General features: G+C 51.5%; 4 protein-coding genes across 4 annotated transcripts; all 4 read left to right on the plus strand.

The window, feature by feature from the left end:
* The first annotated feature begins 3878 nt into the window (after nucleotides 1–3878).
* Nucleotides 3879–5471, plus strand: LOC130149611 (coiled-coil domain-containing protein 81-like). Its single transcript, XM_056339444.1, has 3 exons — nucleotides 3879–4664; nucleotides 4787–4848; nucleotides 5279–5471. The coding sequence occupies exons 1-3, from the start codon at nucleotides 4607–4609 to the stop codon at nucleotides 5459–5461; spliced, it is 303 nt and encodes a 100-aa protein (XP_056195419.1). The 5' UTR covers nucleotides 3879–4606; the 3' UTR covers nucleotides 5462–5471.
* A 34-nt stretch (nucleotides 5472–5505) lies between these two features.
* On the plus strand, nucleotides 5506–8501 carry LOC130149711 (uncharacterized). Its single transcript, XM_056339660.1, has 5 exons — nucleotides 5506–5860; nucleotides 5978–6063; nucleotides 6335–6459; nucleotides 7647–7755; nucleotides 8111–8501. Exons 1-5 carry the CDS (start codon nucleotides 5696–5698, stop codon nucleotides 8499–8501), a joined length of 876 nt encoding a protein of 291 aa, XP_056195635.1. The 5' UTR covers nucleotides 5506–5695.
* Nucleotides 8502–12847: 4346 nt separating this feature from the next.
* On the plus strand, nucleotides 12848–14440 carry LOC130149612 (coiled-coil domain-containing protein 81-like). The gene is made up of 3 exons (XM_056339445.1): nucleotides 12848–13633; nucleotides 13756–13817; nucleotides 14248–14440. Exons 1-3 carry the CDS (start codon nucleotides 13576–13578, stop codon nucleotides 14428–14430), a joined length of 303 nt encoding a protein of 100 aa, XP_056195420.1. The 5' UTR covers nucleotides 12848–13575; the 3' UTR covers nucleotides 14431–14440.
* A 203-nt stretch (nucleotides 14441–14643) lies between these two features.
* On the plus strand, nucleotides 14644–18007 carry LOC130149590 (uncharacterized). The gene is made up of 4 exons (XM_056339407.1): nucleotides 14644–15032; nucleotides 15304–15428; nucleotides 16616–16724; nucleotides 17082–18007. The coding sequence occupies exons 1-4, from the start codon at nucleotides 14899–14901 to the stop codon at nucleotides 17470–17472; spliced, it is 759 nt and encodes a 252-aa protein (XP_056195382.1). The 5' UTR covers nucleotides 14644–14898; the 3' UTR covers nucleotides 17473–18007.
* Nucleotides 18008–20122: the final 2115 nt, after the last annotated feature.

Here is a 20122-nt window from a genome sequence, read left to right on the forward strand (position 1 = left end):
CAGTGAGCCCCTCACTTCCCCACCGCCACCCAGAGTCACTTGAATTTGGGGTGCTGCGGTTAAAATTTATTACATTGATTACTGCTTCTGAAAAAGCCTTTGTTTTTAATCAGGGCTCGCTTCACTTGGGAGCTCAGGGAGCTCAAGGACAACTAATGAGTAGGTGGGTTTTGTCCTGAGACCCCCAAACAAGCAAGATGTGAGCAGGAACATCCAGACAATACAGTGTGCAGCTGTGTCATGGCGGTAACTCTGTCGCGCCTGGCCAACGTCCTGGCATGTGTGAACTTTGCAGATCATGACACAGCGCACACCTGCACTTTGCATTAAATTAAATGTTATACATATAGCAGGTGTGTAAACTATTTTTGTTTTTCACCGACTATAAAGGTGGGCATGCTGCGAGACGGGGCAGAACCCTCACATATGCGTAGACGCGCCTGCTAGGAATTTTTTAACCATTCCTGAGAGGCTCCTGGCACCAGCTGCAACGGGACTCCCAGCCAAAGGTGGGGGGGGGGGGGGGGCTGGACAATGTTTAGGCCGGAATCAGTGAAGGATCCTATTCTTAGTCTCGTTAACACTTTGCAGGACTGATTCGATGAGCGACCCCCGGTAGGGCAGTGCTCTTCTGTTGTTGAGGGTGTGCTGCGCTGGCCAGGGCTGCTCACAGGTCTAGGTGACCCTGAGAACGTGTCTGGAGACTTCCCATCACTGCAAAGTGAACAGTAATTTTAAACTGCAGAATGAAACGTCCTGTTAAAAGCATCCTGGAAAAGGGATATTCAAAATATCAGAATGGATTTCTAATAGAAAATGGGCGATGCTCCGTCACATTGATCACTGTGGTGAGGGATGTGCAAGTGGGGAAATCCTCACCTACTGTTTGTTTAAAACAGGCGAGCAAATGAACTAAGCAGGAATCATCTGCCATGACGCAATCATCACCTTTGTGTCTGGAGCTAGAAACCCCTGCAGAGGGGAAACTGGCCCCCCAAAAACATTGAGAGTCCTCCTTCAGCTACACTCCTTTTGTCTCAGCACACAAAACTGTGCACAGCTGAAAATCCTTACTCTGAACAGGTTGGGAGGCTGTAGGCAGAGAAATGAATGCGAATTCCAGCTCTGCTCTTTCCATTTTCTGGCCAGGAAAACGATTAAAAGGGATTATTTATGAATACAAGCCAACTCTGACAAATTATTTCAAGTCATGCCTGATCGCCTGGCTCGGAGGTCTCGCTGGCTTCCCCTGGCCATGAGGATGCCAAGGAATGGGCATCCCACTCCCCTTCAAATGAACACAAAGGTTCTGCAAATCAAACGTCACTGATTCAGTGCAATTTAATTACTGTCAGCGTCAAGGAGAAGAACTGGGGGTGGAGGGCAGGTTTTGGGGGTGTTGGGAATGGAGGCTTGGCAGGCTGTAATTTGCCTTCAGATGGGAACATCCAGTGACTATGGTGACATGTTGCAAAGATGGAGCATCACATCATGGGGATGGATGTATCCTCCCACCCTCTTGGATGGCCCCAGCCCTTGGGCTGCCCCCAACATGCAGCCCCCTCGCCCACTTGGAAAGCAGCTTTGTCATCGCTGATACTGCTCCCCCCTGCCATGTCACCTTCACTTGCTGCTGCAAAGAGCATCCTTCATCCTGCTGCCCTAATCCTGCTGCCCAAAAAGGACAGGGCGGGGGAGTCTTTGATCCCACCAGCTGCTCTGCTGAGGGGGCATCTCTTGTCCCTCATTGCTGTAGCTATTGTCCCAAATGGCCTCTGCTCGGGGAAAACTGAGCTGAGAAGAACAAGCACAGCTTTTTATTTTTTTCTTCTTTTTTTTTTTTTTTTTTCTTTTATTTATGCTGCGAGGCAGCCAGCCTCATCCAGGCCGGGAAGCTGTCAACATTTTAAAACAACGATCCTCTAACACCTTCCCTTTCACACACCCAGCCACCTACCTCCTGATTTTCTGGTGTCCCACACAGAACTGGCCAGGGATTTGGGGAGAGTGGTGGAGATGGAGCCCAGGTAGAGGAGGGAGAGGGTGAGGAGGAGGAAGTACATGGGGGTGTGGAGGTGGTGGTTGCACTCTGCAGCACTGATAATGAGGCCATTGTCCAGAAGAGCAGCCCATGAAGAGCCAGGAGTGCAGGAGCTGCAGCTCCCGTGCATCTACAATTTCCAGGAACTGGGTGATGGAGCTGCCGTTGGACATCTGCTGCCTCTGGGCATGGGGACCTCTCCCAGGAGAAAAAGTGACAAGTTATGGGGGACTTCTCCCAGCAAAACCAAAGCTGTTTCCCATCAACCATCCCCCCCCATCAGACAAAGAAACCCTTTTCTTTTTCTAGGAGACCTTCCTTGAGCTCTTAAAATGCAGAAAACTTAGAAATGGCTGTACTGGCTCAGACCAACTCCAGCAAGCCCCAGGTTCAGCCTCCAACAGAGCCAACACAAGACACTTAAACAAAAGCAGCAGAGCAAGACAAGCACCCTGCGATACTTTCCCAGCTTCCCTTCCTGAGCTGACCGGGATGTCCTTGAATTTAATATCCCCCAAAGGATTTATTTCACACGGTCTTGGGTTCTAGTTGTTCCTCAAGCCTGTGCAGACTTGCAGCATCCTCGCAGCACCATCAACCTCAGCAGCCACTCTTGGGACCTTGGAGATGACTGAAAAAGGGTCCAGACCTGGGGCTGTTGTAGCCAAAAATCTCAATAGCTTGGGCAGAAAAGGCTGGCTTAGATCCAAATTGGTTGAACGCTGCTCACAACGTGTTGGCCCCTGTTTGCCATCAGCGTGCAGGAGACAAGCACAAAATCGTGATTTCTGAAAGTATCTGAGTATGTTCTGGCACAGTCGTGTCCCAGCTGGGAAGCTCGGTTGGGAGTTTGGGGGTTGTTTTTTCTTGTGCACGTAAATTTTGGTTTTGTTGAAGCTAGTGGGATTTTCTGCAGAGATTTCAGCCTGCCTTTCCCAGTGACAACAACTGGCTTGGAGCTGAAAGTTGGATGGAGCAGTTTCTTGGACATGAATGCAGACAGGACTGAAATATTTTATAAATCCGTCTTGGTTTGGTGGACAACAAATGTCAGGAAAAGCAAGTAAATGCCTCCAAGAGGTATTAGACCAGCCCTGCCGTGGGGTAGCCTTGCAGCTCAGAACCAGACTCAGAAAGTCCATGTGGGTTTGAGGGAGAATAAAAATGGCATTTTTCTGTTCTTTTTTTTCTTTATTTCCACCAGGATAGAGACGGAACTTCAAATCAGGCCCTTCTTGATCATAATCCAGATGTTTCCTGGGATATTCCCAGATCAGGGATCATTTTCCACCCTTCAAAGCGTGGCCAAACCCTTCAAATGAGGGAATTGTGGCAAATCCTCTGTTGTCATAATTCACAATCTGTTACAATGCAGTAGCATTAATCCTTAGGAAACTGAAAAGTCATAAAACTTACTTGAGCCCCAGTATTTATAAACAAGGTAATAGGAGCGGTACCTTTCTTGGAGGTCAAAAGGAGGATTGCAGCACCAGAAGCTAAGCATTGAGCTTTACAAATGAGGATTTGAGACCTAAAAGAGGGGGTTGGACCCTACAAATAAGGGTTTGGACCCTCAAAACGATGGGCTGGAATCCTAAAAATGACACTTTAGACCCTGGAAGGGAGGGGAATCTCTAGGTTCTGATCTGAGCAGGCTTTGGTGCCCAGGAACTCCACAAAATGCCCTTCTTTTCCTATCCCAAGTGACCACTGTCGAGGCGGGGCCTGGAATCATGGACCTCATCAACTGTGGACATTTGGTGGATGTTTTACAGGGGCAGTCCATGGGCTAAGGGAAGAAAAGGAACAGAGGAGGAGGAGGAGGAGGAGGAGGAGGAGGAGAAGGAAAATGAGAAACGGGATGCAGAAGAGGAGGAAGATTAAGAAGAGAACTTGGAAGAGGAGGAGGGGGAGGAAAATGGAGCAGAAGGAAAAGAGCAGGAAGACCAAAGCAGGGCAAGTAAGAAGTAGAGGAGGAGGAAAATAATTAAAAGGGGACAACCCCCCCCAGGAATAACAGGAAGAAAAGGGCAGCTAGCAGGAAAAAAAAGGAGGAGGAGGAAGAAACGCCCCCAGACTCCATTGTCAGCCCATCTGCCATCTGATCTCTGGTCCCAAGTGCTTGCTGGAGCCTGACTGTAAGGAGGGGAGCTCAGCCTCAACAGAGGTCACTCTAATCCTCCCTTTGTCCCTTTACTCTGCGCCTATGAAATTTCGCTGCCAGTGTTTGGCCCGCTTTTGGTGCTTGTCCTTTTGCTCTCAGTCGGCTACTCATGTGGTTAAAACTGCTTCATCAGCAGCAATGTCACAGCAGGCAAAAGGTTTGTGTCAGAGCAGGCAGCAGGTGACTGCTGACCATTTCACATTGGATGGTGAAGTCAGCAGCGGCGGCATCATTGTGATGTCACACCGGGTCTGTGACACAGGCCACGCAGGGGTACAAAAGGGGGCGTAGGGTGGTTGTTCCCACACTCTGGAGGAGCATCTCTGGGGTGAACACAGGGAAGAGCTTCCTACACGGCTGTTGCCACAAAGCAGTGACCCGCTAGCATAAGGCAAAACAAGATGGACTTCTGGGATGGGATGAAGCCCATCTTCATGATGCCCAGCATCACCCCCAGAGGTACAAGCACCCACAGCCACTACAGGAGTGTTGTCAGGACTGAGAGTTGTGGCGTTGTGGGGGTGGGACGCAGGCAGAGCCAGCAGACAGAGAGTGTGACCTGGTTTTCCTTTGCTTTCCAGAGCAAACAGCCATCTGGGACGCAGTGGCCAGCTACATCCAACAACAGCTCTTGCTACACAAGGTAGAGTGACACCCGCATCTTCCTCATCCCCCTAGAGAAGCTGGGGGGATCCCGTGGCCGTGGAGCTTGGGCTGCAGTTGCTCCTTCCCTCCTCAAAAAGCAGGGAACTCCCCACAAAATCCCCACTGAGAGACAAAACAGGGCTCGGGCAAGGGTGGTGTCACCTCTGCTAGGTAGTCTTCTACTGCAAGGCTGATCCGTTGTTGGAGAACCCTGGATGCCCTTGAGTGGCTTCTGCCCCCAAGTCCCGCTTTTTCCAAGGAGGAAAAGGAAGGAGAGGACTCGGCATCTCCTCCCCAAAGCTCTCCCCACTGTCCCAGCTGGTGCCTCCAAAGAGCGGGAGGTGGCAGGGTCCGAGGTACCATCCCTGGGTGGAGCCATCCCCCAGCTCTTCCCTCTTCACCCTTCACGCCCTTCTTCTCTGCTCCAGGGGGTACGAATTCCCACCCTCGGCTCCTTTGACGTGGTCCCCGCACAGAAGCAGGTTGGGACAGAGATTGTCACTATCCAGAGGCCTGTGTTTCGCCTGTCCAGGACCCTCAGAGACATCCACAACCTCATGGACAACGAGGATGACCTGTCTGGTAGGACAACAACTGCATGGTGTGGGTGAAGATGGGAGTTATCACATCCCTTGGCGAGAAGCAAACTGGCCCCTCTGTGAAGCTGGTCCGCAAACAGGACACGCGCAGTAAGAATCCCTCGGGGAGGGCTGCAGGGTGAGCGCCTTCATCCCTCTCGTGTGGTTTTTCCAGACAATAAGGTGTTGGAGCCTGTGAAATATGCCAAGGTGGCCACGGATGCCCACGTGTCCCGGTGCAAAGTGGAGGGATGCATCCTAGGCACCATGTCCCTCCTGTCTCACTGCCTGGCGAAGGGGAAGAGCATTGCACTTGTCCTGAGAGATGTTGGGGTGCTCCTCATTGAAGACAGGATGGTGCAAATGAGATTCTACTATGATTTCCTGGAAGAGATATCTGGGAAGACAAACCTCAGAATGGCTGCGTTCATAGTGAGTGTTTTGGATTCCCTGTGGCTCCAGCGGCTCATGCCGCCCTGAACTCCTCCGTGATTGAGTGTCATGGTCACGTCGAGGATGTCCTGGCATCTCCGTGTTCCTCCATTGCAGTTTCCCCAGCTGCTGGACATGGTGGTGTCCCGGATGGTACCTGTTTCTTCCCTGACTCGCACCAGCCGTGTCATCATCTTTCCTGAGTGAGTCCTTCCCCCAAGTGACCACGGGGGTCCTGCTGTGGCTCTGCCCTGTTGTCATTCCTGCAAACGATGGGATGGAGGAAGGATTTGAGGACACCGGGACACCTTTCCTGGGCGACCCCATTTCCTGGGATGCTCCCTGGGGATGGGGAATGGATGATTTGGGGGGGGAAAAAACACCTTTTACAATGGTGCCAAGCTCTGGCTGGGAGCAGAGCAAAAAGGGCTGGTGGTGCCTTTGGTCATGCCACTGTCACCTCTTTGTCACCAGGTTTGAACTGGAGTTTGTGCCCAAATCTCAGTCCAGGCACCCTCTCAAGGTCTTGAGGCGTGCCCTTGGTGAGGACATGTGGAAGAAAGAAGAGGATTTGCCACCCATCAGGCAACACACAAAAGGTAAGGCAGTTCCCGGCTCTTTTCCGTAGCATGGGCAAGCGGCTTCCGGTAGGAAAATCCACAGCAATGACGGTCAAATGCTTGCACCAAAGCTTCGTGCCACATTGGCACGGCCTCTTCTCCCAAGCTTGGCTTTGGGAGTGGGCCAGGATGCTCGGATTCTTGGGAATGACTTAACATTCCCTCTCCAAAAGAGGCTTGCCTACATCACCCACCTCCCCTTTTTCCCAACCCCGGCGCTACCAGTGCCTTCGCCGAGGAGCCCGGTGAGCGCTGGTTGCTGGGGAAAAGGAACTTGGTGCACGCTCAAGGCGTCAAGTTCTACCACCTGAGACTTTGTAGACCCTTCGTGGCGGGCCACTGATCCAACGGGCACGCTGCCTCGACTCCACACATGCACTCATGCAGATATTTTCCCTTTTTGCTCAACCCTAGGATCCCCCAAGCAGAATCTCAGGCAGGATCTTGATAGATTAATTTATTACAGCCGGCATAACCCGTACCGCTTCAAGGAGGACTTGCGTTTCTTAGAAACGAGGGGAGGAATATTGCACGTAGTTTTGACTTGCTCGGGATTTATCAGAGCCTGTCCTTCTCTCGGTGTAAACCTCCTTCCAAGCCAGCCATAACTTGGTGGGAGATGCACGGTGTCTGCTAGTACAGCCTGTATGCAGACAGCTCCTAGGACACATCTTTAGTTTTACTGGCCAGCACCGAGTAATCCATGTCCCGAATGAGAGCAGATTTCCCTGCTAATTCTACACCTTTTATTTCCAAGAACCCTTGAAAAAATAGTAGGGGAATAAGCAAATCCCCAGAGCGATGGAGCACAGGTTAATCATCATCCTTTCCACGTGAAAGCAGACAGGGGTTCACCCGCTTTCCTCAAGCCTTATGCTGATAAAAGCAGCTGTCTCGAGGCCTCCTTTTGTCCAAGTAGGGAAAAATGTGGGTGTAAATCCAAAGATTTTAGCTTTCACAGCTTGCAGCCAAGGCTTCCCAGCTGCTAACGCCAAGTTATGCTAAGTGATTCACATCACTTTTGCTGGTATTGGGGAGGCAGTGGATAGAGCAGAACGGCTGCCTTGGATGTTTTGGGATGAGATGTGAGCACCGCTCCATGTCCCTGGGACTGGGAGCATCACGGTGATGCTCTTCTTGACGAGGTTTCTCCTTCCCATTTGCAGCGGGACTTCCTGAAGTGCCTTTGCCTGCTGATTCCAGCTCGGTTACTAACAAACAGGAGGAAGTCCACAATAAGGCGGCGATGAATAAGAGGACGAAGCGCCAGGCTAGGTGAGTCTGGGGGCTCAGGACTGAGCATCTGCATCGGGTTACTTGCCGACCCGGTGAGAGCCCCAAACCCTCACTGGGTTCATCACTGCCTGACAGCAGCACAGGGCAGTGCGATGGGGCTAGGGGAGCCCCCATTTCAAAGGGGGGGGGGTGTCCTCCTCCCCTTCATGAGAGCACAGGTGTGGCCTGGGGACATGGGGACAGCTGTGTGTCAGCTGAGGGTGCCGGCTTGGGGAGGGCATTTCCCCTCCTGAGCTGCCGGAGGCTGCGCCAAGAGGCACATGGCTTGCAGGGCAGGATGTAGCCCCGAAGCCATCATGGCCTCGGGCAAAGTCCTTGTGTTATGTCCTTCCAGGCAGCTGCCAGGGATCCCCGGGGCCGTGTCTGGAAAAAAGTTGCTGGTGAGCGGCCAATCCAAAGGCAAACCTGCAGCCAAAGGCCAAGCAGCAAAGCCGAACCAAACACAAGCAGCAAGACTGCAGAGGCACAAGCAAAGACAAGGAGAAAAAATATACCCTGTTGGAAGCAAATTCAACACTGAAACAAATTCATCAATGAGCCCGGAAGCCTGGATACCCAAGGAGATCACCTACAAGGTCATGACTCCGCTGCCAACAAGAGACGAGGCAGCACAATTACTACAATCAAGACCTGAAAGGTTCTGGTCGGTGCTGAAAGACCCACAGTATACAGTCTTAGCGGGATACAACTTCACAATTCCCCACGTGATGCCCTATATGTTTTAAGGGTCTGGGCTGACACAACACCACGCATTTGAAGACCAGACTGGTGATCTCCAGGATGGAGCGATCAGGGTTTGGAGGTGCTCAGAGCACCCACCGAGGTGGCAGAAAGGTCTACATGCGGACAAAGAGCTTCCAGAACATGGCGGCACTGTTCGAGAAGAGCCTCTCTTCTTTTGCAGAAATCTCTCTGTCTTCAGGACGCAGGGAGCTGTGAAAAGAGACAAACAAAACGGCAAAGCTGTGAAATAGCACTGAGTTTTTTCATTGTTCGCAGCAACCGTTCACCTCTGTGATAAGAAAGGAGCAACAGACCTCAGTGCCCTTGGGGTGACCTTGCAAGCTGGAAAGCCCCTGGCTCACGGACAAGGGGGTGACGGTGCCCTGAAAAGGGCTGAGGAAAACGGTCACCTATTTTTTTTTTTTTTACGCGTGGTCAAAGCTGCTTTTGAGCCCTTTGACCTTCGTGTCCCCAGTGAGCCCCTCACTTCCCCACCGCCACCCAGAGTCACTTGAATTTGGGGTGCTGCGGTTAAAATTTATTACATTGATTACTGCTTCTGAAAAAGCCTTTGTTTTTAATCAGGGCTCGCTTCACTTGGGAGCTCAGGGAGCTCAAGGACAACTAATGAGTAGGTGGGTTTTGTCCTGAGACCCCCAAACAAGCAAGATGTGAGCAGGAACATCCAGACAATACAGTGTGCAGCTGTGTCATGGCGGTAACTCTGTCGCGCCTGGCCAATGTCCTGGCATGTGTGAACTTTGCAGATCATGACACAGCGCACACCTGCACTTTGCATTAAATTAAATGTTATACATATAGCAGGTGTGTAAACTATTTTTGTTTTTCACCGACTATAAAGGTGGGCATGCTGCGAGACGGGGCAGAACCCTCACATATGCGTAGACGCGCCTGCTAGGAATTTTTTAACCATTCCTGAGAGGCTCCTGGCACCAGCTGCAACGGGACTCCCAGCCAAAGGTGGTGGGGGGGCGGGGCTGGACAATGTTTAGGCCGGAATCAGTGAAGGATCCTATTCTTAGTCTCGTTAACACTTTGCAGGACTGATTCGATGAGCGACCCCCGGTAGGGCAGTGCCCTTCTGTTGTTGAGGGTGTGCTGCGCTGGCCAGGGCTGCTCACAGGTCTAGGTGACCCTGAGAACGTGTCTGGAGACTTCCCATCACTGCAAAGTGAACAGTAATTTTAAACTGCAGAATGAAACGTCCTGTTAAAAGCATCCTGGAAAAGGGATATTCAAAATATCAGAATGGATTTCTAATAGAAAATGGGCGATGCTCCGTCACATTGATCACTGTGGTGAGGGATGTGCAAGTGGGGAAATCCTCACCTACTGTTTGTTTAAAACAGGCGAGCAAATGAACTAAGCAGGAATCATCTGCCATGACGCAATCATCACCTTTGTGTCTGGAGCTAGAAACCCCTGCAGAGGGGAAAGTGGCCCCCCAAAAACATTGAGAGTCCTCCTTCAGCTACACTCCTTTTGTCTCAGCACACAAAACTGTGCACAGCTGAAAATCCTTACTCTGAACAGGTTGGGAGGCTGTAGGCAGAGAAATGAATGCGAATTCCAGCTCTGCTCTTTCCATTTTCTGGCCAGGAAAACGATTAAAAGGGATTATTTATGAATACAAGCCAACTCTGACAAATTATTTCAAGTCATGCCTGATCGCCTGGCTCGGAGGTCTCGCTGGCTTCCCCTGGCCATGAGGATGCCAAGGAATGGGCATCCCACTCCCCTTCAAATGAACACAAAGGTTCTGCAAATCAAACGTCACTGATTCAGTGCAATTTAATTACTGTCAGCGTCAAGGAGAACAACTGGGGGTGGAGGGCAGGTTTTGGGGGTGTTGGGAATGGAGGCTTGGCAGGCTGTAATTTGCCTTCAGATGGGAACATCCAGTGACTATGGTGACATGTTGCAAAGATGGAGCATCACATCATGGGGATGGATGTATCCTCCCACCCTCTTGGATGGCCCCAGCCCTTGGGCTGCCCCCAACATGCAGCCCCCTCGCCCACTTGGAAAGCAGCTTTGTCATTGCTGATACTGCTCCCCCCTGCCATGTCACCTTCACTTGCTGCTGCAAAGAGCATCCTTCATCCTGCTGCCCTAATCCTGCTGCCCAAAAAGGACAGGGCGGGGGAGTCTTTGATCCCACCAGCTGCTCTGCTGAGGGGGCATCTCTTGTCCCTCATTGCTGTAGCTATTGTCCCAAATGGCCTCTGCTCGGGGAAAACTGAGCTGAGAAGAACAAGCACAGCTTTTTTTTTTTTTCTTCTTTTTTTTTTTTTTTTTCTTTTATTTATGCTGCGAGGCAGCCAGCCTCATCCAGGCCGGGAAGCTGTCAACATTTTAAAACAACGATCCTCTAACACCTTCCCTTTCACACACCCAGCCACCTACCTCCTGATTTTCTGGTGTCCCACACAGAACTGGCCAGGGATTTGGGGAGAGTGGTGGAGATGGAGCCCAGGTAGAGGAGGGAGAGGGTGAGGAGGAGGAAGTACATGGGGGTGTGGAGGTGGTGGTTGCACTCTGCAGCACTGATAATGAGGCCATTGTCCAGAAGAGCAGCCCATGAAGAGCCAGGAGTGCAGGAGCTGCAGCTCCCGTGCATCTACAATTTCCAGGAACTGGGTGATGGAGCTGCCGTTGGACATCTGCTGCCTCTGGGCATGGGGACCTCTCCCAGGAGAAAAAGTGACAAGTTATGGGGGACTTCTCCCAGCAAAACCAAAGCTGTTTCCCATCAACCATCCCCCCCCATCAGACAAAGAAACCCTTTTCTTTTTCTAGGAGACCTTCCTTGAGCTCTTAAAATGCAGAAAACTTAGAAATGGCTGTACTGGCTCAGACCAACTCCTGCAAGCCCCAGGTTCAGCCTCCAACAGAGCCAACACAAGACACTTAAACAAAAGCAGCAGAGCAAGACAAGCACCCTGCGATACTTTCCCAGCTTCCCTTCCTGAGCTGACCGGGATGTCCTTGAATTTAATATCCCCCAAAGGATTTATTTCACACGGTCTTGGGTTCTAGTTGTTCCTCAAGCCTGTGCAGACTTGCAGCATCCTCGCAGCACCATCACCCTCAGCAGCCACTCTTGGGACCTTGGAGATGACTGAAAAAGGGTCCAGACCTGGGGCTGTTGTAGCCAAAAATCTCAATAGCTTGGGCAGAAAAGGCTGGCTTAGATCCAAATTGGTTGAACGCTGCTCACAACGTGTTGGCCCCTGTTTGCCATCAGCGTGCAGGAGACAAGCACAAAATCGTGATTTCTGAAAGTATCTGAGTATGTTCTGGCACAGTCGTGTCCCAGCTGGGAAGCTCGGTTGGGAGTTTGGGGGTTGTTTTTTCTTGTGCACGTAAATTTTGGTTTTGTTGAAGCTAGTGGGATTTTCTGCAGAGATTTCAGCCTGCCTTTCCCAGTGACAACAACTGGCTTGGAGCTGAAAGTTGGATGGAGCAGTTTCTTGGACATGAATGCAGACAGGACTGAAATATTTTATAAATCCGTCTTGGTTTGGTGGACAACAAATGTCAGGAAAAGCAAGTAAATGCCTCCAAGAGGTATTAGACCAGCCCTGCCGTGGGGTAGCCTTGCAGCTCAGAACCAGACTCAGAAAGTCCATGTGGGTTTGAGGGAGAATAAAAATGGCATTTTTCTGTTCTTTTTTTTCTTTATTTCCACCAGGATAGAGACGGAACTTCAAATCAGGCCCTTCTTGATCATAATCCAGATGTTTCCTGGGATATTCCCAGATCAGGGATCATTTTCCACCCTTCAAAGCGTGGCCAAACCCTTCAAATGAGGGAATTGTGGCAAATCCTCTGTTGTCATAATTCACAATCTGTTACAATGCAGTAGCATTAATCCTTAGGAAACTGAAAAGTCATAAAACTTACTTGAGCCCCAGTATTTATAAACAAGGTAATAGGAGCGGTACCTTTCTTGGAGGTCAAAAGGAGGATTGCAGCACCAGAAGCTAAGCATTGAGCTTTACAAATGAGGATTTGAGACCTAAAAGAGGGGGTTGGACCCTACAAATAAGGGTTTGGACCCTCAAAACGATGGGCTGGAATCCTAAAAATGACACTTTAGACCCTGGAAGGGAGGGGAATCTCTAGGTTCTGATCTGAGCAGGCTTTGGTGCCCAGGAACTCCACAAAATGCCCTTCTTTTCCTATCCCAAGTGACCACTGTCGAGGCGGGGCCTGGAATCATGGACCTCATCAACTGTGGACATTTGGTGGATGTTTTACAGGGGCAGTCCATGGGCTAAGGGAAGAAAAGGAACAGAGGAGGAGGAGGAGGAGGAGGAGGAGGAGGAGAAGGAAAATGAGAAACGGGATGCAGAAGAGGAGGAAGATTAAGAAGAGAACTTGGAAGAGGAGGAGGGGGAGGAAAATGGAGCAGAAGGAAAAGAGCAGGAAGACCAAAGCAGGGCAAGTAAGAAGTAGAGGAGGAGGAAAATAATTAAAAGGGGACAACCCCCCCCAGGAATAACAGGAAGAAAAGGGCAGCTAGCAGGAAAAAAAAGGAGGAGGAGGAAGAAACGCCCCCAGACTCCATTGTCAGCCCATCTGCCATCTGATCTCTGGTCCCAAGTGCTTGCTGGAGCCTGACTGTAAGGAGGGGAGCTCAGCCTCAACAGAGGTCACTCTAATCCTCCCTTTGTCCCTTTACTCTGCGCCTATGAAATTTCGCTGCCAGTGTTTGGCCCGCTTTTGGTGCTTGTCCTTTTGCTCTCAGTCGGCTACTCATGTGGTTAAAACTGCTTCATCAGCAGCAATGTCACAGCAGGCAAAAGGTTTGTGTCAGAGCAGGCAGCAGGTGACTGCTGACCATTTCACATTGGATGGTGAAGTCAGCAGCGGCGGCATCATTGTGATGTCACACCGGGTCTGTGACACAGGCCACGCAGGGGTACAAAAGGGGGCGTAGGGTGGTTGTTCCCACACTCTGGAGGAGCATCTCTGGGGTGAACACAGGGAAGAGCTTCCTACACGGCTGTTGCCACAAAGCAGTGACCCGCTAGCATAAGGCAAAACAAGATGGACTTCTGGGATGGGATGAAGCCCATCTTCATGATGCCCAGCATCACCCCCAGAGGTACAAGCACCCACAGCCACTACAGGAGTGTTGTCAGGACTGAGAGTTGTGGCGTTGTGGGGGTGGGACGCAGGCAGAGCCAGCAGACAGAGAGTGTGACCTGGTTTTCCTTTGCTTTCCAGAGCAAACAGCCATCTGGGACGCAGTGGCCAGCTACATCCAACAACAGCTCTTGCTACACAAGGTAGAGTGACACCCGCATCTTCCTCATCCCCCTAGAGAAGCTGGGGGGATCCCGTGGCCGTGGAGCTTGGGCTGCAGTTGCTCCTTCCCTCCTCAAAAAGCAGGGAACTCCCCACAAAATCCCCACTGAGAGACAAAACAGGGCTCGGGCAAGGGTGGTGTCACCTCTGCTAGGTAGTCTTCTACTGCAAGGCTGATCCGTTGTTGGAGAACCCTGGATGCCCTTGAGTGGCTTCTGCCCCCAAGTCCCGCTTTTTCCAAGGAGGAAAAGGAAGGAGAGGACTCGGCATCTCCTCCCCAAAGCTCTCCCCACTGTCCCAGCTGGTGCCTCCAAAGAGCGGGAGGTGGCAGGGTCCGAGGTACCATCCCTGGGTGGAGCCATCCCCCAGCTCTTCCCTCTTCACCCTTCACGCCCTTCTTCTCTGCTCCAGGGGGTACGAATTCCCACCCTCGGCTCCTTTGACGTGGTCCCCGCACAGAAGCAGGTTGGGACAGAGATTGTCACTATCCAGAGGCCTGTGTTTCGCCTGTCCAGGACCCTCAGAGACATCCACAACCTCATGGACAACGAGGATGACCTGTCTGGTAGGACAACAACTGCATGGTGTGGGTGAAGATGGGAGTTATCACATCCCTTGGCGAGAAGCAAACTGGCCCCTCTGCGAAGCTGGTCCGCAAACAGGACACGCGCAGTAAGAATCCCTCGGGGAGGGCTGCAGGGTGAGCGCCTCCATCCCTCTCGTGTGGTTTTTCCAGACAATAAGGTGTTGGAGCCTGTGAAATATGCCAAGGTGGCCACGGATGCCCACGTGTCCCGGTGCAAAGTGGAGGGATGTATCCTAGGCACCATGTCCCTCCTGTCTCACTGCCTGGCGAAGGGGAAGAGCATTGCACTTGTCCTGAGAGATGTTGGGGTGCTCCTCATTGAAGACAGGATGGTGCAAATGAGATTCTACTATGATTTCCTGGAAGAGATATCTGGGAAGACAAACCTCAGAATGGCTGCACTCATAGTGAGTGTTTTGGATTCCCTGTGGCTCCAGCGGCTCATGCCGCCCTGAACTCCTCCGTGATTGAGTGTCATGGTCACGTCGAGGATGTCCTGGCATCTCCGTGTTCCTCCATTGCAGTTTCCCCAGCTGCTGGACATGGTGGTGTCCCGGATGGTACCTGTTTCTTCCCTGACTCGCACCAGCCGTGTCATCATCTTTCCTGAGTGAGTCCTTTCCCCAAGTGACCACGGGGGTCCTGCTGTGGCTCTGCCCTGTTGTCATTCCTGCAAACGATGGGATGGAGGAAGGATTTGAGGACACCGGGACACCTTTCCTGGGCGACCCCATTTCCTGGGATGCTCCCTGGGGATGGGGAATGGATGATTTGGGGGGGGAAAAAACACCTTTTACAATGGTGCCAAGCTCTGGCTGGGAGCAGAGCAAAAAGGGCTGGTGGTGCCTTTGGTCATGCCACTGTCACCTCTTTGTCACCAGGTTTGAACTGGAGTTTGTGCCCAAATCTCAGTCCAGGCACCCTCTCAAGGTCTTGAGGCGTGCCCTTGGTGAGGACATGTGGAAGAAAGAAGAGGATTTGCCACCCATCAGGCAACACACAAAAGGTAAGGCAGTTCCCGGCTCTTTTCCGTAGCATGGGCAAGCGGCTTCCGGTAGGAAAATCCACAGCAATGACGGTCAAATGCTTGCACCAAAGCTTTGTGCCACATTGGCACGGCCTCTTCTCCCAAGCTTGGCTTTGGGAGTGGGCCAGGATGCTCGGATTCTTGGGAATGACTTAACATTCCCTCTCCAAAAGAGGCTTGCCTACATCACCCACCTCCCCTTTTTCCCAACCCCGGCGCTACCAGTGCCTTCGCCGAGGAGCCCGGTGAGCGCTGGTTGCTGGGGAAAAGGAACTTGGTGCACGCTCAAGGCGTCAAGTTCTACCACCTGAGACTTTGTAGACCCTTCATGGCGGGCCACTGATCCAACGGGCACGCTGCCTCGACTCCACACATGCACTCATGCAGATATTTTCCCTTTTTGCTCAACCCTAGGATCCCCCAAGCAGAATCTCAGGCAGGATCTTGATAGATTAATTTATTACAGCCGGCATAACCCGTACCGCTTCAAGGAGGACTTGCGTTTCTTAGAAACGAGGGGAGGAATATTGCACGTAGTTTTGACTTGCTCGGGATTTATCAGAGCCTGTCCTTCTCTCGGTGTAAACCTCCTTCCAAGCCAGCCATAACTTGGTGGGAGATGCACGGTGTCTGCTAGTACAGCCTGTATGCAGACAGCTCCTAGGACACATCTTTAGTTTTACTGGCCAGCACCGAGTAATCCATGTCCCGAATGAGAGCAGATTTCCCTGCTAATTCTACACCTTTTATTTCCAAGAACCCTTGAAAAAATAGTAGGGGAATAAGCAAATCCCCAGAGCGATGGAGCACAGGTTAATCATCATCCTTTCCACGTGAAAGCAGACAGGGGTTCACCCGCTTTCCTCAAGCCTTATGCTGATAAAAGCAGCTGTCTCGAGGCCTCCTTTTGTCCAAGTAGGGAAAAATGTGGGTGTAAATCCAACGATTTTAGCTTTCACAGCTTGCAGCCAAGGCTTCCCAGCTGCTAACGCCAAGTTATGCTAAGTGATTCACATCACTTTTGCTGGTATTGGGGAGGCAGTGGATAGAGCAGAACGGCTGCCTTGGATGTTTTGGGATGAGATGTGAGCACCGCTCCATGTCCCTGGGACTGGGAGCATCACGGTGATGCTCTTCTTGACGAGGTTTCTCCTTCCCATTTGCAGCGGGACTTCCTGAAGTGCCTTTGCCTGCTGATTCCAGCTCGGTTACTAACAAACAGGAGGAAGTCCACAATAAGGCGGCGATGAATAAGAGGACGAAGCGCCAGGCTAGGTGAGTCTGGGGGCACAGGACTGAGCATCTGCATCAGGTTACTTGCCGACCCGGTGAGAGCCCCAAACCCTCACTGGGTTCATCACTGCCTGACAGCAGCACAGGGCAGTGCGATGGGGCTAGGGGAGCCCCCATTTCAAAGGGGGGGGGGGGTGTCCTCCTCCCCTTCATGAGAGCACAGGTGTGGCCTGGGGACATGGGGACAGCTGTGTGTCAGCTGAGGGTGCCGGCTTGGGGAGGGCATTTCCCCTCCTGAGCTGCCGGAGGCTGCGCCAAGAGGCACATGGCTTGCAGGGCAGGATGTAGCCCCGAAGCCATCATGGCCTCGGGCAAAGTCCTTGTGTTATGTCCTTCCAGGCAGCTGCCAGGGATCCCCGGGGCCGTGTCTGGAAAAAAGTTGCTGGTGAGCGGCCAATCCAAAGGCAAACCTGCAGCCAAAGGCCAAGCAGCAAAGCCGAACCAAACACAAGCAGCAAGACTGCAGAGGCACAAGCAAAGACAAGGAGAAAAAATATACCCTGTTGGAAGCAAATTCAACACTGAAACAAATTCATCAATGAGCCCGGAAGCCTGGATGCCCAAGGAGATCACCTACAAGGTCATGACTCCGCTGCCAACAAGAGACGAGGCAGCACAATTACTACAATCAAGACCTGAAAGGTTCTGGTCGGTGCTGAAAGACCCACAGTATACAGTCTTAGCGGGATACAACTTCACAATTCCCCACGTGATGCCCTATATGTTTTAAGGGTCTGGGCTGACACAACACCACGCATTTGAAGACCAGACTGGTGATCTCCAGGATGGAGCGATCAGGGTTTGGAGGTGCTCAGAGCACCCACCGAGGTGGCAGAAAGGTCTACATGCGGACAAAGAGCTTCCAGAACATGGCGGTACTGTTCGAGAAGAGCCTCTCTTCTTTTGCAGAAATCTCTCTGTCTTCAGGACGCAGGGAGCTGTGAAAAGAGACAAACAAAACGGCAAAGCTGTGAAATAGCACTGAGTTTTTTCATTGTTCGCAGCAACCGTTCACCTCTGTGATAAGAAAGGAGCAACAGACCTCAGTGCCCTTGGGGTGACCTTGCAAGCTGGAAAGCCCCTGGCTCACGGACAAGGGGGTGACGGTGCCCTGAAAAGGGCTGAGGAAAACGGTCACCTATTTTTTTTTTTTTTACGCGTGGTCAAAGCTGCTTTTGAGCCCTTTGACCTTCGTGTCCCCAGTGAGCCCCTCACTTCCCCACCGCCACCCAGAGTCACTTGAATTTGGGGTGCTGCGGTTAAAATTTATTACATTGATTACTGCTTCTGAAAAAGCCTTTGTTTTTAATCAGGGCTCGCTTCACTTGGGAGCTCAGGGAGCTCAAGGACAACTAATGAGTAGGTGGGTTTTGTCCTGAGACCCCCAAACAAGCAAGATGTGAGCAGGAACATCCAGACAATACAGTGTGCAGCTGTGTCATGGCGGTAACTCTGTCGCGCCTGGCCAATGTCCTGGCATGTGTGAACTTTGCAGATCATGACACAGCGCACACCTGCACTTTGCATTAAATTAAATGTTATACATATAGCAGGTGTGTAAACTATTTTTGTTTTTCACCGACTATAAAGGTGGGCATGCTGCGAGACGGGGCAGAACCCTCACATATGCGTAGACGCGCCTGCTAGGAATTTTTTAACCATTCCTGAGAGGCTCCTGGCACCAGCTGCAACGGGACTCCCAGCCAAAGGTGGTGGGGGGGCGGGGCTGGACAATGTTTAGGCCGGAATCAGTGAAGGATCCTATTCTTAGTCTCGTTAACACTTTGCAGGACTGATTCGATGAGCGACCCCCGGTAGGGCAGTGCCCTTCTGTTGTTGAGGGTGTGCTGCGCTGGCCAGGGCTGCTCACAGGTCTAGGTGACCCTGAGAACGTGTCTGGAGACTTCCCATCACTGCAAAGTGAACAGTAATTTTAAACTGCAGAATGAAACGTCCTGTTAAAAGCATCCTGGAAAAGGGATATTCAAAATATCAGAATGGATTTCTAATAGAAAATGGGCGATGCTCCGTCACATTGATCACTGTGGTGAGGGATGTGCAAGTGGGGAAATCCTCACCTACTGTTTGTTTAAAACAGGCGAGCAAATGAACTAAGCAGGAATCATCTGCCATGACGCAATCATCACCTTTGTGTCTGGAGCTAGAAACCCCTGCAGAGGGGAAACTGGCCCCCCAAAAACATTGAGAGTCCTCCTTCAGCTACACTCCTTTTGTCTCAGCACACAAAACTGTGCACAGCTGAAAATCCTTACTCTGAACAGGTTGGGAGGCTGTAGGCAGAGAAATGAATGCGAATTCCAGCTCTGCTCTTTCCATTTTCTGGCCAGGAAAACGATTAAAAGGGATTATTTATGAATACAAGCCAACTCTGACAAATTATTTCAAGTCATGCCTGATCGCCTGGCTCGGAGGTCTCGCTGGCTTCCCCTGGCCATGAGGATGCCAAGGAATGGGCATCCCACTCCCCTTCAAATGAACACAAAGGTTCTGCAAATCAAACGTCACTGATTCAGTGCAATTTAATTACTGTCAGCGTCAAGGAGAACAACTGGGGGTGGAGGGCAGGTTTTGGGGGTGTTGGGAATGGAGGCTTGGCAGGCTGTAATTTGCCTTCAGATGGGAACATCCAGTGACTATGGTGACATGTTGCAAAGATGGAGCATCACATCATGGGGATGGATGTATCCTCCCACCCTCTTGGATGGCCCCAGCCCTTGGGCTGCCCCCAACATGCAGCCCCCTCGCCCACTTGGAAAGCAGCTTTGTCATCGCTGATACTGCTCCCCCCTGCCATGTCACCTTCACTTGCTGCTGCAAAGAGCATCCTTCATCCTGCTGCCCTAATCCTGCTGCCCAAAAAGGACAGGGCGGGGGAGTCTTTGATCCCACCAGCTGCTCTGCTGAGGGGGCATCTCTTGTCCCTCATTGCTGTAGCTATTGTCCCAAATGGCCTCTGCTCGGGGAAAACTGAGCTGAGAAGAACAAGCACAGCTTTTTTTTTTTTTCTTCTTTTTTTTTTTTTTTTTCTTTTATTTATGCTGCGAGGCAGCCAGCCTCATCCAGGCCGGGAAGCTGTCAACATTTTAAAACAACGATCCTCTAACACCTTCCCTTTCACACACCCAGCCACCTACCTCCTGATTTTCTGGTGTCCCACACAGAACTGGCCAGGGATTTGGGGAGAGTGGTGGAGATGGAGCCCAGGTAGAGGAGGGAGAGGGTGAGGAGGAGGAAGTACATGGGGGTGTGGAGGTGGTGGTTGCACTCTGCAGCACTGATAATGAGGCCATTGTCCAGAAGAGCAGCCCATGAAGAGCCAGGAGTGCAGGAGCTGCAGCTCCCGTGCATCTACAATTTCC

The sequence above is a fragment of the Falco biarmicus genome, chromosome 5 (assembly GCF_023638135.1).
Source record: "Falco biarmicus isolate bFalBia1 chromosome 5, bFalBia1.pri, whole genome shotgun sequence".
Taxonomy (NCBI): domain Eukaryota; kingdom Metazoa; phylum Chordata; class Aves; order Falconiformes; family Falconidae; genus Falco; species Falco biarmicus.